The 18,098-nt window shown below is 58.1% G+C and overlaps 1 protein-coding gene across 1 annotated transcript; it reads right to left on the bottom strand.

Annotated features, from left to right (window-relative positions):
- Nucleotides 1-2,007: 2,007 nt before the first annotated feature.
- On the bottom strand, nucleotides 2,008-6,864 carry NXPH3 (neurexophilin 3). Its single transcript, XM_047758696.1, is given in 3 exon segments — nucleotides 2,008-3,741; nucleotides 3,743-3,763; nucleotides 6,419-6,864. Coding segments are annotated over 3 exon segments (759 nt in total). The 5' UTR covers nucleotides 6,473-6,864; the 3' UTR covers nucleotides 2,008-3,057.
- Nucleotides 6,865-18,098: the final 11,234 nt, after the last annotated feature.

Genomic DNA, 18,098 nt, shown 5'->3' with positions numbered 1-18,098 from the left:
CCTGGCCTCGCTCAGTGGGTTAAGGATCTGGCATTGCCATGAGCTGTGGTGTAGGCTGGCAGCTACAACTCTGATTTGACCCCTAGCCTGGGAACTTCCAGATGCTGCAGGTGCAGCCCTAAAAAGACAAAAAGGCAAAAAAAAAAAAAGAGTGGGAGATCCAAGCCTTCGGCAGGGATGGGGGTCCATCTTCCAGGGGATGCCATGGGCATTGCTCACCGAAGAGAGCAGAGGCTGGCACTTTGGTAGCCAGAGGCTTAGCTGGACTGCCTCCCTTTGTGGGGACCAGGGGAACAGGTAGTGTCTGGTGATGGCCAGACTAGTAGGGCACGAGGGCTCATCCAAAAGAATTATGACGCGGGAGGAAATCTGTTAGTGAGACCCTGACTGCGAAGAGCTGCTGGGTTACTGCTGGAAGGTGGAAAAGGAGGGATGAGGCGGCCGAGCGTGCGCGCGGGTGAAATGAAGTTATTAAAATGAACCCACCCCCTGTGCAGGCAGAACTGTGTGCCAGGCAGGCCAGCCCTCCAGCTGTCGGCAGCATCTGGCTCTCCGCAGGAGGAGAGGAGCCGGAGGGTCTGGGTCAGAGTGTCCCCAGGTCCTGCTGATGGTTCAGCCTGGCCAGATGGAGGCGGGGGGGCCCAGGCGGCCACCCAGTGCTCCCTCCCTCCCTCCCCCTCTCCCTCCAGCGCCCACAGGTCACTGGGTCCCATGCATGTCCACCAGAGCCCAGCAAGCCCCAGCTCCCCATGGCAGGGCCTGTGCCCCTGTCCCCAGGATGGAAAGGGAGAGGGTGGCATGGAAGAGTGTCTCAAATCTCTGCTCAGGAGAGGTGGCCCCATAGGGCAGGGGCAGGGCGGAGACGAGCCTGGGATGAGAGGGTGGGCTGAAGTCACTCACCATTTCTGGGTCACTTATACAACATGGGACTCCAGCAAGGTGGCTTCTGAGGCCCCGTCCAGCTCTGCTCTGCAGAGTGAAGGTGCTAGTCCGTGCTGAGTGTTGGTGGGCAGGGGGGACAGGCTGGGGGTGGCGGGAGCATCCTCCCCTCAAGCTCCATCACTCCGCGCTCCAGCTACCTGCCCAAAAGGGACCACCACCCTCCCAAGAAAGCAGACCTTGAATGGTCTCCGGAGAGGGCACTATGATCTTGGTGGGGAGCCCCAAAGGGCCCAGCTCTTCCCGTCCCTTCTAAGTCCCCCGCTACAGGCTGCAGCAGCGGGATGGCTATGTCCAAGCCCCTTCTGTCCCCACTGCCCCCTGGCCTGTCCCCCCACCCCCACCCCAGTGTGTCATCAAACTGGAAACCCAATTACCCCCGATTCTCTGAAGGGACCCTCCCAGGAGACCTCCTTGGGAGAAGTGGCTGAAAATCACACTGGGAGAGAGCATTAGGGGTGTTCCCTTGTCCTAAAAAGTCAGCGCCAGAAAGGAATTCAGAGGACATGTGATGTCCTGGGCTGGGACCATTGGCATCTACCCGGGCACCTGTTAAAGGCAAATTCTTTGGCCCCGCCCCAGATCTATATTCTGCGGTGAGCCCCAGAAATCAGTGTTTTAACCACCCTCTTGGCGATTCAGAGGCCTGCTCATCTTTGAGAACCTCTGGGCCGGGCAAGCTCCTGATTTTATAGAGAAGAAAGGAAAAGAGAACAATGGACAGAGAGGACAATGGACTTGGCCAAGGTCACAGAGCAAAATCCTGCCAGAGTGGCAGGACCCCAGTGGGCCCACCCAGATGGTGATCCAGGAAGGCAGCAGGGAGCCCCCCCTCTGTGGCCAATCCCGCCTCTGAGCTCTTCCTCCCCAGAGACTTCGTAGATGCCCCCCCGCCCCCCAACCTGGAAACAGGGCAGAAAGGAAGGTCCTGCAGCATCAGCTTTGGCAGCTGTTGGAAACCAGCAGCTCCGGCCTCCAGGAAACATCCAGCTGCCATTTGAGAAACGCTGGCTGGACTGCGGGGCACCCGCATCCCCACCCTCCAGCCTCGGACAACTCAGAGTCCAGTGCCCTGGGAAAGCTTTATTCTCTGCTCCAAGAACAAAATTCTGCACACAGACGTCGACGGTCAGGTGATTTCACGAAACCTCCCCCCTCCCCCCTACAGACAGACACGACGGGGCAGGTCCAGCACGCCCTCCACAGCCCGGCCTCCCTGGGCTGAGCTGCTCCTGGTCCTTCTGGCCACGAGGGAGGCAGCATCTCTATCCTGGCCAGTGAAATCCCAGGCTCATGGGCAAGGCTGGCTATGGAAGGCGCCTTCGCTGGACCAGGATGCTCCCCTGGGGAGCGGGGAAGGGGTGGGGGTGGAGGAGGGGCACGTGGCTGAGGGCGGGCTTCCACCTGCGGCCTGGGTGCTGGATTGCCCTCGGGATCAGCTTACGGGTGGGGGAAGGGGCGGGGTGTCAGCACGAGGGTGGGAGCGGGGAACAATGGCAGGAGAAGGAATTTTGGAAAGGGGTGGCCTGGCTGGGGGCAGATGGTCCATTTGTCAAGACAGCAAAGACTCCCAGGGTCACCACTTCAGCCTTAAGCCGAGCTCCGTCCACAGTCCAGGATGAGGGCTCAGGGCTGCCCTCTGGGTGCAGCCAGAGGATTCCCAGGGCTGGCGCCCTGGACGCCCCAGCTCAGCCATCCTGCAGGGGCCCCTTGGTATCCCCACTGATGAAACAGCTCTCTCCTCATTGCCTGTATTCTTTCTCAGGATGGCAGGGAGGGAGCCAAGGTTTTAGGCTCCTCTCGATGACACTGCGGGCCTCCTGGACCCAGCAGGAGGTCAGCGAGGAAGCCCCAGGAGGCTGCCCGGAGAACCCACTCCTCGGCCTGGCGCTCCTGTGTCCTGGTCACTCCACAACCTCACGTTGGGGCCCGCACCTGCGCCCCGTTCCCCGCCGCCTGAGACTTGGCCCTGGCCCTGCTTGGCATCGCCTCCTCTCCGCCCCCGTGCTCCCTGCCTGCGGCCCCTTCCCCTCCCTGCCCAGCATCCAGACAGATGGCTTCCTGCGTGGGCAGGCCTGTCCTTCCAGCCCTGGCCCGGCCACTGTGGCCTGTCCAGGGTCACCCGGAGGGGTAGTAGGGAGTATCGCTGTGGTAGTTGTAATCCGGGCACACCTTCTGGACCAGCCTGTAGTCCGTGCTGTAGAAGGCGATGTAGACGCAGACGACTTTGAAGGGCTGCGAGCAGCTCCAGGTGGCAGAGCTCTGAGCGTGGTCTCGGGAGCAGGTCTTGGCCGGGTCGTGGGTGCAGAGGGAGATCCGGCGGCCCCGTTCCACCTTCTCCCACTCCATCCGGCAGTTGAAGATTTTGGAGGCCTTGGCTTCAATGAAGATCTGCTGCTCCTGGTGGAACTCGACAGCTTTGCTGGGGGGCACGAGGCTGATGGAGATGTTGCCCTGGCCCGTGGCATTGTGTCGGAAGTGGACGCTGAAGGTCCCGTTGCCGTGGTCCACGATCTTCCCCGTGACCAGCAGGTTCAGGGCCACTGTCTTGATGTTGGAGTAGAAGTCGCCCCAGCCAAAGATTTTCTTCACCTTGGCTGACGGGGGCGCGCTGTGGTTCGGGCGACTGGGGGGCTGCCCGAGGACGCCCCATGCCTCCCCAGGTGGAGCCAGCAGCCCTAGGAGAGGAGAGTTGGCCACGGGGCGGGACTTTGGTGAGATGTGGCCTCGCTTGCGAGGCATCCGAGGCCGGGGCTGGCTCTCCCGGTCTTCGTGCTCAGTGTCCTCTGAGCCAGGGGGACCTGTCATCCTGGCCGCAGATGACCTGTGGACAGAGTCGGGAGGAGAATGAGCGCCCTGGGTCCCCAGAAGACCCAGGAAGGCTGGCCCGCCGCTCCCCACCACCAGCATCGTCTCTCTGCCCACCCTTCCGCTCTGACTGAGGGCAGAGGGGCCCCTTTGCCTTGCCCACTTCTGCTGGGGTTGGGCGTGCACTCTGGCCTGTGTCTCATCCATCTCATGTTCTTTTTGTGGGTTTTTGTTTTTGTCTTTTCTAGGGCCGCACCTGTGGCGTATGGAGGTTCCTAGGCTAGGGGTCCAATTGGAGCTGTAGCCGCCGGTCTATACCACAGCCACAGCAATGCAGGATCCGAGCCACATCTGTGACCTACACCACAGCTCACGGCAACACCGGATCCTTCACTCACTGAGCAAGGCCAGGGATCGAACCCGCAACCTCATGGTTCCTCGTCAGATTCATTAACCACTGAGCCACAACGGGAACTCCTCCATCTCATGTTCTGGCCTTCTGCTCACCCCTCCCTCCTCTCCCCACTGTCTTGCCTCTGGCCATTGTTCAAAATCTGGAAGGACAGTGGAGAAGACTCTCCAGGGGACCACGGCAGCAGAGGTACATGGTCCGTACTCCTGGTCCCCAGCCTGATGGGGGTGGCTCTGCTTCTGATCTTGGCAGAGCCTTCATCTGATGGCAGAAGCACATCCTTGTGCTGACAGAGCACCCTTGTCTGACAGGAGAGACAGAGTCCCTGCCTTTGTGAAATTCCCTGGCCGATGGGGAGAGGCTTAGTCTCTGGCCTCAGAGAGCCCCAAGTCAGACAGGGGAGTTCCATCCCTCTGCTGGGAGAGCCCTGAGTTTGGCAGGGGAGGTACAGTCCCTGCCTTTGGGGACTTCCCAGTCTGCTGGATGAGATACCATCCCTACCCTGGGAAAGTTTTACCCTCAGAGGCAAAGAGAATCAACAGATGATGGAAAAGAAAAAGGAACTCAGTGAAATTCTCCCTCAAATACAAATGCGGTTTAGGTTTTGGCAGGACGACGAGAGGGAGACGCAGGTGCATTCCACACCCAAGAGGATGGCCAAATGCTCCTCTGGGGACAACTGATGGTAACAGGCCAGATCATTCCTTGTGCTAGGAGGTAAGGAGTTCGTATTATGCCCATTTCACAGATGGGGACACGAGGCTCACAGATACCATCATTCACGGCTACGTCGCACAGACTCAGCCCTCCCATCCCTCCACACTCCCAGTCTCACAAACCAGATGGGTCCTCCTATGGGGGTTTTATCCGACCCCCATCCCCACCTGGAATCTCCTGTAAAGCTCGGCGGAGCCTCCACTGGCCTCTGCGGCATCAGCCCCAGGGACAGGCAACATCTGGGGATGTTTCCTGGAGGAGCGGTGGGGAAGGCCAGCAGGACAGACAGCCTGATGAGCTCAAACAGAGGACACAGCTCCAGAGGGCACCAGGGTTCCTGAGGACAGCCACCTGGTGTGGGTGTGCTCAGCTTTTGAAGCAAGGATTGGCCCTGTGTGTCTCGATACCAAGACCAGGGGCCCCAGCACACAGCTGGGCAGCATCTGGAATTGCTAGTGACCCTGGGGTGAGGACATAGGATGCCTACGGGCTGGGGTCTGGAGGGCTCCAAAGGGGGTTGGGGTCCTCTGGCCCCCTGTTCTGCTCTGGCCATGACCTCGGTTGTGTGCAGTGGCCCTGTCCTGCCAGGATCCAAGGCCAGGGCAGAGAGACGGCAGGAGGAGAGACTCTGGGAGTTGGGCTCCCGGCGGCAGACCTCTGTGTACTTGGCCTCCTAGGGTCACAGCTGAAGGCTGGAGGATGGGGAGAAGGATTCGCCCACCCAGTGGCAAAGGGGATTATTGTTTTGAGGAGAAGGGCAGACCCAGATGTGGGGCCGAGGCTTCTCCACGACAGGATTGCTAGGTAGCCGTTTGGCGGGCGCTGGGTCGGAGGGGAGTTGAGCCCTGGGCTGGGGGGGCAGGGGTGGATTCCCCCCCGTCCTGGGCCGCAGGGAAGGCGCGAGCGAGCGCACGGGGAGCCGGCTCCGGGCGCTCCGCTCAGCTACCGCGAGCGCCCGGGGCGGGAGCCGCCTGCCCAGGTCCTGTGGGGCTCGGGCTGCGCGCAGCCGGGAGCGGAGAGGAAAACAACAGGCGGGGAGGGAGGGAGGGAGGGAGCGGGAGGGAAGGCGGGAGCGAGGGACGCAGCGGCGGCCCCCCTCCTGGACAGGCTGGTGCGCTGGGGAACCCAGAGCCCGGGGTCCTCCGGGTCCCCCGAGGTCAGAGACGAGCCCACGCCCCCTGCCCTGGCAGGTCATCGGCTCCACAACCACCTCCCACTCCCCTTCCGCGGGGCCCCGGGCGCCGAAAGGGGTCAAGTAACCCTTGGCGACGGCTGCGGGCATTTTCCCTCGTGCCCGTCGCACCTCCTGCCACCAGCGGCCGAGTGGGTGGGCCAGCCCAGCACCCTCTCCCCGCCCCTCTTAACCCTTTCTGTACAGTCTCCGGCCTCGGACCCGCCCTCTCCCCCAGCCTCCAGGCTACCCTTCCATCCCCGGGATGTGGGGGGGAAGGGAGAAAGTTTCCGGGCTCCGGAGCTTCCCGCTGCTCTCCCCCAATTCTCCGGGCCCCCGCCCCTCCGCGCCGCTCCCCGCGGACCACTCACCAGATAGAGGCTGCCCTGCACTAGGAACACGAAGCAGCAGCGAGTCAGTTGCATCTTCGTCCTTTGCTCCCGTGCCCCTTTCTCTCCTCTTTTCCCTTCAGGGTCCCAGGCCCTTCTTCACCCCTGCTCTTTCAGGTGCGCCGTCCCATGCTCCAGTGCCCGGCCACTCGCGGCCCTCCGCGCTGCCAGCCGCCCAGGACCGACCCCGCCCTCTTCGGTCCAGCTGTGCAGCCGCAGCCCCCCCTCCCCTGGTCCAGCTGCGCGCAGCGTGGCCCCCTCGCGAGGTCCCAGATGTGCGCCCCGAGCGCCTCGAAGGGCCCCAGCTGCGCGGTGGATCCGTCGCTCCCGATATGCCCCCTCGGTTCCAGTGGCAGCGGCTCTCGCCCAGATGTGTGGGGGACCCGCGCGCGCGCTCGTCCCTGCGCTAATTCCCCAGACCAGACGGCCCCTCCCGCCCCGTCGCGGCGCGCCCCCTGGCGGAAGCCCCGGGCCGAGGCGAGCCACGCCGCCGCTCGCCTCGCTGCGCCCCGCCAGACTGGAGCGCTCCCGGCGCCCAGGCGGCTCCGCTTCCTCGTCCCTCCCACCCGCGGCGGCGGCGGCGGCGGCGGCGGCGGCGGCAGGTACTGTGAGCCCAGCCGGTACCTCCGGAGTTAACTCCTCCCCTGCCGGCCCGCAGCCCCGGGACCTGGGAGGCCGGGGACAGACGCGGGGGCGGAGTAACGCTTGGCGAGGAAGGGAGAGGGTGGTGGCCCGGGGAAAGGCACCCTACTTTTTCCACCCTTCTGGCAAGGCGCCTGTCCCCGGGAGCGGGCGTTTGGGGATCTGCTGCCAGGCCCCGAACCCCGAGAGACCTGGAATTTGGAAAGATCATTTTTTCCCAACCGTTACAAGAGCCAGAAAAGAACATCCTCCTATCCCCACAGCCCAAAGTCCAATTTCCTGCTTTTGTGCCAAGGGAAGTTCTTCTAGGTGTCTAGCCTGTAGTCCTTTTGGTATCATGTCAGTCCCTTTCCTCTTCTACTTTACTCAGAGGGGCTGAGATAACCCTCCATGCCTGCCCCCTGCACCTCTCAGTCCAATCGCTGTGACAGGAAACTTTTGGCTGGAGGTCTGGGCTGAAAGGGCTGCGCCGGGTCAGGCTGGATTCTGAATCTGGGGTCAGGGGATAAACCTCCACCCCCGCCCCAGAAGGCTGTACCAATAGCTGTACCTCCATTCTTTGCTACTGCCCTCCCCCGAATCCAGGGCATCACAGGTTGGGATGTGGGGCTCCTCTGCCCAGCTGAGTCTCTGTCTGTCTCTGGTCTCTGCAAGCCTCCAGGGCAAGAAGGAAGAAAAAGATCCTCATTTGAGAGTTTCCAAGGAGGGGCTCATCCGCCATCACCTTACAGCTCTGTTTTCTGCCTGGGTTTGCAGGGCCCTTTTAGTCCTTAGAAAAACCAAAGGTCAGATCCTACAATCCCTTAGAAGCTGTGAGGGTGAGGAGGCACCCCAGCATTTGGAGTGGGTCCAGCCTGGGCTGGGCCCCGTGGGGCAGGGAGGGTGGGCACTCTGCCCTGGCCCTCGAGGCCCAGTTTGGTCTCTGGCTGCAGCCCCCAGCACGCACCCAGCCTCCTCCCCCACCATCTGCCAGGCGGGTGCGCGGGGAATGCAGATGAATCTTAATATCAGCCTGGGCCAAGTGCGATGAGGGAGACAGATTCTGCAGAACCCAGGCAGCGTCTCAGAGCCCCCTGCATTCCTCAGGCACCCTGGGCGGTACAGGATGCAGCAGCCCTTCCCCGGGGGTGGGGGTGGGAATGTGCTTGTCTAGTCAAAGACCCCCACCCCCCCCCACCCCAAAGCCAGGGGAGGAAGGAACAGATAAATCCTTGTCTGGCCTCTGAGCCTCTGGTCCGGCTGGGAGGAGGAAGCTGTCGGCCTGAGCGTGGGCAGCTGGTTCCGGCTCTCAGCGAGGCAGAGGCGTAGCTGGGCCCACTCCCTGTCCATCTCCAGAAGGTCTTATCCCCAGGAGAGCGGTGTGACCCAGCAAAAAGAGCACAGGCTTTCGGGCCAGACAGTCCTGGATTCCACTCCAGGCCTGGCTGTGTGACCTTGGGCAGGTTGCTTTGGTTCTCTGATGCCAGTTTCCTGATCTGTAGTTGTAAGAATTCAAGGAGACAGAATGTGCAAACCGAGCACAGGCACAATGGCTGGCGGGCAGTCGTGGCGTACAATAAAGGGAAGCTCTGGCTTTTCCACTGCCCACACATTTGCTCTGGCTGCACCTCCTGCCAGGCTTGCCCTCCCTGCCCTCTCAGTCCTTCCTGCCTCTCACTTCCTTCAAATTTCCCGTCCGCATTCATCCATCAACCACCAGCCAAGCCTGTCCTCGGTGCCAGGCACCAGGCCAGGGGTTGGGACACAGAGATGAATGGGACACCCTTCCTGGCCTCGCGAATCTCACTGGCTAGCGCAGAACCAAGGCGCGAAAATCAATGATAACTCAGTGTAGTGAGTGCAATAACAGATCCCTCCCTAGATGCAGAGGATCGTCGGGGCAGGAGCAGACAGGGGTGGCTTCCTGGAGGAGGTGATGCCGAAGTCACAAGAAATAAATGGTCAGAGGTCCAGAGACTAGAACCGGAAGCAGTTTGCTGTCGCTGGAACTCAAAGGAGAGAGGAGGATGCTTGGAGCAGGAAGCTGGGGCCACCTGATGGAAGGTCTTATGTGCAGGTCAAGGGGTTAGGACCTTGAAAATCCTTTGAAGAGTTTTAAGGAGGCTGGTGATTACAGTCAAATTTGTAGTGGGGGGCGGTGTTTGGTTTTTGTCTTTTTAGGGCTGCCCCTGTGGCCTATGGAAGTTCCCAGGCTAGGGATCGAATCGGAGCTACAGCTGCCGGCCTACAGCACAGCCACAGGAATGAGGGGTCCGAATGCAACCTACACCACAGGTCACAGCAACGTCCTTAACCCACTGAGTGAGGCCAGGGATCGAATCCGCATCCTCCTGGATCCTAGTCGGGTAGTTCGTTACCACTGAGCCAGATTTGCTGTTGATAAAGCTTTTGGAGAATTCACCGGAAAGAGGAAAGACTAGAGGGAGGGAACCAGTTAGGGGGAGACTGAAAACATCTTTAGCAGGCAGATCAGGGTTGAGTTATTGCTGAAATGAGGGAGGAAGGGAGACAGGGAGTCATGTATGATACCCAAGTTTCTGGCTTGAGCAGTAGGCAAGATGCTGGCTGAGGTGGGCACTATGGGGGCAGGGCAAGGGATGAAGGGGTCAACTTTGGTCATGTCAAGTCTGGGGCTTGTGGAGTTCCCATCGTGGCTCAGTGGTTAACGAATCTGACTAGGAACCATGAGGTTGCGGGTTCGATCCCTGGCCTTGCTCAGTGGGTTAGGGATCCAGCGTTGCCGTGACCTGTGGTGTAGGTTGCAGACATGGCTCAGATCCCGCATTGCTATGGCTCTGGTGTAGGCTGGCAGCTATAGCTCTGATTGGACCCCTAGCCTGGGAACCTCCATATACCGTGGGAGCAGCCTAAGAAATGGCAAAAAGACAAAAAAAAAAAAAGTCTGGGGCTTGCTGTTGGCCAGCCGAGGGCAGGAGAAAGTCTAGCCTGGGGGACTGAAGGGATGGATGCGTGAGAGGAACAAGGGGCTTGGATGGAGGAGCCTGGGCACCCTGGCATTTAAGGGGTGGGCAGAGGAAGAGCAGCCCCCAAAGGCTCCCAGGCAGGAACCGGCAGCCAGGGGCACGGACGGCGTGTGGGCTGATCCCAGAAGCAACAAGAGCAGTGGGGCGCTCACACTGGGGTGCACCAAATGAAGGTTATGGTACGAACGCAGATGCTAGGGGCCCACCCAAGGGTGGCAGCGGGGAGCCCAGGACCATCCATGCATTTTTTGCCCATATCCCAGGAAATGTCCATTGAGGCAGCCCCTGGACTTCACTTTGATAGAGTGGCGTGTGGGGAATATCAGGAAAGACGGAATTAGCAGCAGCTCAGAGGAGCAGAGCAGCCTGGCAAGAGAGAGACAAAAAAGACCACTGCGTTTGGCTCCTCCGGCAACTGTACCCAACCTGGGGCCTCCCAGCTGCTCCCAAGGAGGAAAGACAGCCCGCAAACTCAGTGAACTCTGGACACAGCTGTGCTGGAGGTAAGGAACCCCCGGTGTGTCAGGCAGGCAGGCTCACCTCTGGGGTCTCCCCAGCACCCCCCCTTACCCCCCATGGCAGATGCTCCATGAAGGAGAGCAGATCTCAATGCACTAGTCCCGCCCCTGGGCCCTCAGCCTTCTTGCACCCACCTGCACCTGCCCACCTGCACCCTGGATGTGGATTGGCTGGGCATCTGCTTAGCATTTCTGATGCTTTTACCTGCTTCACTTGATCTCACCCTGGGAAGAAGCCTGTTTATACCCTCCCTCCTCCCTGCCTCCCCAGTGCCCCGGGAAAGAAAACAACACAGGGGTGCCTGATCGGTGCTTATTGAATGAATAGGAAATTGGGTTCCTGATGGTTTGAAAGCCAGAGAATGGATGCTTTTGAACCAGCTGGAGCAGAGGGATCCAGGGGAGAGGTGGGGGTAGAACATTACCACTAATAATCTCTCACGTTTCCCCTGGACGTTTGCAAGGTGTGAGTGTCAGGAGAGAGACCTATGTCGAGGGGACCAGGGGAATCCAGGGGGGGACCCCTAAGTCTAATGAGGTGGCGAAGGACGAATCCCAGAGAAATCAATCTTGTGAAATGTGGATCAGCTCAGGTGGGGAGGGGAAAGAAAGAAGCTTCCAGGCAGAGGAAGCAGCTCATGCAAAGGCCAGAGATGAAAGCAAGCCTGGGAATGGGGTTTTGATGAGGATGAGATGAAAGACTCATTTGTTCCACAAATAGTTATCGGGTGTCTACTTTTATGTTGGGTCCTGGGCTGGGTGTGGGGGTACAGCTGTGAATGAGAGACGGCTGTCCTTAGTCAAGCGGACCAGTGGGCTCTGGGACAGACACATGAAATAGCTAAGTGTCCAAAAACAAACTCTGAGATGCTGGCAGGTGGTATGAAGAAAGAAGACCACCAAGCTGGGGTGGGGGAGGAGCTAAAGAGGGGTGGGCAGTCCCAGTTGACCTGGAAGTGGCCAGGGAAAGCTCTGTGAGATGTGACATTGGACACTGGATGGAAGGATGAGGAGGCCTCGAGCCGCCATGGAGCTGGGGGAGCCCTTCTAGGCAGAGGGAACAGCGCCTGCCAGGACTAGGAAGATTCTAGAAGCGTGAGCCAGAGAGATGGGAGGGGGCTGGATAGCCAGGGCTTTATGGGTCTAGTGAAAGTTTGGGCTTCCTCCTGTGTTAAGGTGTTTTTATTTTTTGTTTTTAAGGTTTTTTTTTTTTTTAATGCATATATCTTTTGGGGGGAGGTTACAAACATTTTTAAAAAATGATTGGAGTTGAAGTTCCCCATGTGGCTCAGCAGGTTAAGAACCCGACTAGTATCCCTGAGGATGCAGGTTTGATCCCTGGCCTCACTCAGTGGGTTAAAGGATCTGGCATTGCCGTGAGCTGTGCTATAGGTCCCAGACGTGGCTCAGATCTGTCATTGCTGTAGCTGTTGTGTAGGCCGGCAGCTGCATTTCTCATTCCAGCCCTAGCCTGGGAATTTCCAAATGCTAAAAAGACCGAAAAAAAAAATTACTGGAGTATAGTTGATTTACAATGTGTCAATTACTGTAAGTTTTAATTTTACAAGGTTTTTTTTTTTGTCTTTTCTAGGGCTGCTCCCTCAGCATATGGAAGTTCCCAGGCTAGGGGTCGAATCCAAGCTACAGCTGCCGGCCTACACCACAGCCACAGCAATGCTGGATCCAAGCTGCATCTGTGATCTACACCACAGCTCACAGCAACACTGGATCCCTGATCCACTGAGCGAGGCCAGGGATGGAGCCTGCGTCCTCATGGATGCTAGTCGGATTCATTTCCGCTGTGCCACGACGAGAATTCCAAATTTACAAGTTTTAAACAGGGGGCAGATTTGCACTCTTGAACGATCTCTAGAAAGATCCCTTAAGTAGATTTAAGAGGTGGACCTGGAGGCTTGGAGGTGATGATGGCCTGAATTAGGGCAGAACCCCTGGGGATGGGAAGGGAGGGATGACCTCAAAAGACCCTTTTTTTTTTTGTCTTTTCTAGGGCTGCTCCCTCGGCATATGGAGGTTCCCAGGCTAGGGGTCCAGTTGGAACTGTAGCTGCTGGCCTGCACCAGAGCCACAGCAACTCGGGATCCGAGCCGCGTCTGCAACCTACACCACAGCTCATGGCAACACCGGATCTTTAATCCACTGAGCAAGGCCAGGGATAAAACCTGCAACCTCATGGTTCCTAGTCGGATTCGTTAACCACTGCACCACGATGAGAACTCTGTGAAAGACCTTTTAAGGGATGGAATGGAGAGAAGTTAGACTCTAGGACTGGGCTGGAGGAGTCAGGTGACCGCCAGCCTTCTGGAATGGGGGATAGAGGGCAGGTTTGCAGGAGGATGCAGCGCCCCGCCACGGACAGCGAAGGGCTGGGTGCCGAGTGGAGGTTCTAGTGGAGGGACCGGGCTGGGAGGTGTGTGAGCCTCCAGAGTTATCAGAGGTGAGAATGTGAGGAGCTCAACAAGAACAGAGCACAGTGAGGGTGCAAAATGGGGCTGCCAGGGCCAGTCACACAGGGAGGAGCGATGGAAGAGAGGGGGTGGGGGTCGGGTGGGGACATGCCAGCCAGGAAGCAGGTGGGAACCTCCTGGCTCCAGAGGCCGGAGGGGAGCTGCCCACTCACATCCCACACGGTGCCTGCCTCCTGCCTTGGGCTTTGCGGGTCGTCTTTCTATGCCCCTGCCTCTCCTGCCAGGAGGGCCCTCCTTCTGGCTGTAAAGGCCCCCCCATGCCTGCTCTTGTTGAGCACAGAAGGGAAAGACGTGGGGTCCAGCAGCCTTGGATTAGGGTCTGGCTCTGAGATCTGCTGTGTGGGTGATCTTGGGCAAACCTCTTGTTTTGGGGGGGCCTCCGCTGCCCTGTCTGTAAAAGAGCCCTCCCCTGGGGCGAGGACTTGGTGCCTGGCTTTCTACTGGGCACGCAGCACACCTCGATCTTTTGTCTGCTCTGAGCTGGTGGAGAGTGTTTCGTGAACAGGGAAGCGCTGGAACAAAATGAGTCTGGCAGCTCTCCTTCCGCTACTCAGGATCTTCCGAGGTGAGAAGCAAGAGGGAGAAAACAGGCCCTGAACTGAACGGCTAGACTGCAGAGCACTTGGCAGGGACCTGGCACCAGGTCATCTGTCCTCCACCTGTCGCCTTGGGCTCAGGTCGCTGTGGTTAATGCCACGGCCCCCGCAGGCACCGGGCGGGCATGTGGTGTCTGAGGGGCGTGGGGTCGGCGCGCCGCCTGGTGGGCACTTGGGGCACTGCGGGCGCTTTGCCCCGCGAGGATAGCTGGGCTGAACCCGCCAGCCGCGTTGTCCCCCCACCTCGCCACTCTCGCCCCCGCTCACCAGTGGCCAGCGCCCAGGCGCTTGATGAAGACCGCCCCCCCCCAGGACAACCAACAGCCTGTGCTGCTCAGAGGCGTTGTCGCGCGATTGATCTCAGGAGCCAGATCGCTTGAGTCCCAATTCTGCCTTTGCTGCTCTGTATTGGCAAAAAAAATGACTATCTCATTGTGCCCAGTTTCTTCATGGGGATAATAACAGGATCCACGTATAAGCTTGTTGGGAACAGCGTCCGGCACATAATAAGTGCTCAATAAATGCTGTCGATTATATGCACATTCAGTTTCTCTTTCATCCCCAGATTTTCACGTTGCTGTCGGACCAGGAGCTTGCAGAAGGCAGTTCCGGAGTGGAGATGGCCTCAACTGGGAGAGGGAGAGGGAGAGGGATCCTGCCACGTGGGGCACGGAAACAAGCCTCGGGTTCTTTATTTCTGAAAGAGTCAAGGTGACATCTACAGAGAGTTCCCGCTTCCTTCTCACAGAGAAGGTGTGTGTAGGCGCCAGGGGCTACACGTTCCCACGCTCGAGTTTGCCTCCACTCCCGGCCACAGCTGCCAAAATTCAAGGGTGCTCCCTCCTGTGGACCCCCATCGGACCCTGGGTCCGGAGCTGCCAGTGGCAACCACCTCGGGAGGTCGAGGCTTCCATCCTACAGAGTCCCCCGCGTAGGGCTGGTCTGGCGCGTCAGCTCTTCACCTGCTGACTGTCGCCAGAGGGTCAAGACGGCCTGGCAGCATCTTCCATTTCCAGGCCGGTGGTGACGCCTGGCGGTGGAGAGAAGAACAGCCGCGACTTCTGCTGCAGGAACTTCTATCAAGAAGCTCGTAGGCACACTGGGCACCACTGAGGGTGGTGGGGAGTTTGGGGGGGCGGGGATGGGAGGCAGAAACTTTCAGGGGGTCTGGGAGACTGAAGGGCTTCCCAGAGCAGCACTGACCTGGGCTTCTGTTAGGGAGATGGAATCAAGACCTTCCGATTCCAAATCTGATCAGAAAGGGTCTGGGGGGTGGGGGTGGGGTGAAAATGAGGAGCACTGAGGGAGGGGTAGGGTTGGGGTGGCCCCATGAGACCCCAGAGAGTTCAGGAGGAAGGGTTCCCTAATGTACTCCCTGCAGCCCAGCTCATTTGGGGTCATTATTCCCCTTTGGGGCCCCAGACACCCCTCCCTGCTAAGATTTCAATATAAGGCAGGGCATGGGAGGGGGGCAATGAGCCTGGGAAGGGCCACAGTCTGAAAGAGACCTCAGTGGAGGCAACTCCGAGAAAGGGTCAGCTGTGGCCATGAAGAGGCAGCAAGAAGGAAGCCACTAGAGATGCTTTTCTGACCCCTGTTCCGCCCTAAACCACCGTGGCTGCCCCCACCTGCCTCGTGCAGACTCAGCAGCCCCTGCTTCCAAGCCTTGCCTGCTGGTGGGGGTGGAAGGGGTGGCCAGAGCCTGACATCAGCCTAAAGTCATAACCTACTCATTCTTTTTTTTTTTTTTTTGTCTTTTGTCTTTATAGGGCTGCACTCTTGGCATATGGAGGTTCCCAGGCTAGGGGTCTAATCAGAGCTATAGCTGCCAGCCTACGCCAGAGCCACAGCAATGCCAGATCCCAGCTGCATCTTCGACCTACACCACAGCTCAGGGCAGAGCCGGATCCTTAACTCACTGAGTGAGGCCAGGGATCGAACCCGCAACCTCGTGGTTCCTGGTTGGATTCGTTTCCGCTGCACTACGATGAGAACTCCCAACCTACTCACTCTTGAATGCCAGACCCAAAGCCAGCCAACTCTGGACCTGGGATGCCACAGGACTCTGCCAGCTCTAAGTATACAAAATCACGCTCCTCCTAGCCTGACCCAAAGACCGGTGGCCTCCTGTGATCCCCCCACCTTGGGGGGCCCCCCGCCATCCACCTCATTAGAATCTTGGTGCCAGCCTTGCCTCCAGCCTCTCTTCCCGATGTCCAGCTGCATCTATCTCCTCCAACCCACTGCAGTCTTCAGGTCCCATCATTGCTCCCTGGGACCACTGCCACCTGGACTGGTCTCTCCCTGCCATTCCCTACTCACCCTACAGCCAAGATGCAAACAAGAGGGTGTCTCTCTCCTGTTTCAAATCCGTGGAAGGGGCCCCACAGCCCCAAACTAGCCAAGACATATTGGGAACACTCACTAAATGGCACCCCAATCCTCACATTTAATCACACAACCTAATGAGGCAGCTTCTGTAATTGCCACAGTTTGCAAATGAGAAAACTGAGACTGCAGGAGATAAGGAGACTTCTCCAAGGATCCACAGCTAATACTCTTCAGAACTGGGCAGGAAGTGAGGTATTTGTGGTGTTGGCTAGGAGATTCAGTATAAACAATTTTTTTTTTCCTCTTTTCGGGCCACACCCACGGCATATGGAGGTTCCCAGACTAGGGGTCGAATTGGAGCCGAGATGCCAACCTACGCCACAGCCACAGCAACATGGGATCCGAGCTGCGTCTGCGACCTACACCACAGCTCATGGCAATGCCGGATCCCCAACCCACTGAGAGAGGCCAGGGATCGAACCTGCAACCTCATGGATTCTAGTGGGGTTCCTTTCCGCTGCGCCACGACAAGAACTCCACATGTAGTCTTTTTAGTCTTTTCTTGGCCGTGACTTTTCCTCGGACTATTCTTATTTTATTTTGGGGGCTGTGCCTGCAGCATGCAGGAGTTCCCAGGCCAGAAATCAAACCTGAGCCATAGCAATAACCTGAGCCACAGAGTGACAATGCTTAGTCCTTAACTGCTAGGCCACCAGGGAACTCCAGACCATTTCTATCATTTGTTTGTTTGGGGGTTTTTTGGCTGTGCCTGTGGAATGTGGAAGTTTCTGGGCAGGACAACACAGGATCCTTTAACCCGCTGTGCCACAAAAGAACTCCCAGACTGTTCTTTTTTTTCCTTTTTTTTTTTGTCTTTTTGCCATTTCTTGGGCTGCTCCCCGAGGCATAAGGAGGTTCCCAGGCTAGGGGTCCAATCGGAGCTGTAGCCGCTGGCCTACACCACAGCCACAGCAACACGGGATCCGAGCCGCGTCTGCAACCTACACCACAGCTCACGGCAACGCCGGATCCCCAACCCACTGAGCAAGGCCAGGGATCGAACCCTCAACCTCATGGTTCCTAGTCAGATTCGTTAACCACTGAGCCACAATGGGAACTCCCCAGACTGTTCTTATTTTTGATGACTTGACAGTTTGAGGAGTACCAGTCAGGTTTTTTGTAGAATACACCCCTCCACTGGAATTTGTCTGATCTTTTTCTCCTAGACTGGGGCTGTGTGTTTTGGGGGAGAGGAGGATGATCACGGGTGTGGAGTGCCTTCACATCATGTGAAGGGTACATGTGTAATAGGGAAGAACAAATCCGACTCCATATTAGATCTGTTTCGTTTACTGACTTCGTCTTCTGCTGCTTTGGCTCCAAGTTAATCACTTAACAGCTCTTGCCTAGAGCTTAAAGTACACATAATGGCCCATTTCTGGGAACTCCCAGCTTCCCATGCTTGAGGTTTTTGCTTTTTTTTTTTTTCAGGGCCACACCCATGGCGTATGGAAGTTCCCAGGTTAGGGGGTCAAATCAGAGCGGTAGCTGCCGGTCTACACCACAGCTCCTGGCAATGCCCCATCCTTAACTCCCTGAGTGAGGCCAAGGATCAAACCCACATCCTCATGGATACTAGTTGGGCTTGTTACTGCTGAGCCACCACAGGAACTTCCATCCCATGCCTGAGCCTTAAGCTAAAACACCTTTGTTCACGGGAAGCCCCACCTGTGAATGGCTGCAGGAAAGAAAAATTGAACACATCCTCTCAGAGTCTGGGCTGGAACCAGGAAAAATTTGCAGCAACTTATAATCTTTATTTTTTTTTTTTAAAGTTACCGCCTCAACTCCTCCTCTTTGTTCTAGAAAAGAAACAAGCAGCCAAGGGAAGTTCCCGTCATGGCTCAGTGGTTAACGAATCCGACTAGAAACCATGAGGTTGCAGGTTCGATCCCTGGCCTTGCTCAGTGGGTTAAGGATCCGGTGTTGCCCTGAGCTATGGTGTAGGTCGAAGACGTGGCTCGGATCCCGTGTTGCTGTGGCTCTGGCGTAGGCCGGTGGTCACAGCTCCGATTGGACCCCTAGCCTGGGAACCTCCATATGCC

Source organism: Phacochoerus africanus, chromosome 14 (genome assembly GCF_016906955.1).
Source record: "Phacochoerus africanus isolate WHEZ1 chromosome 14, ROS_Pafr_v1, whole genome shotgun sequence".
In the NCBI taxonomy this organism is placed as follows: Eukaryota; Metazoa; Chordata; class Mammalia; order Artiodactyla; family Suidae; genus Phacochoerus; species Phacochoerus africanus.
Note: the sequence above shows the minus strand (reverse complement) of the source record. Positions and strands in the feature narration are given on the sequence as shown.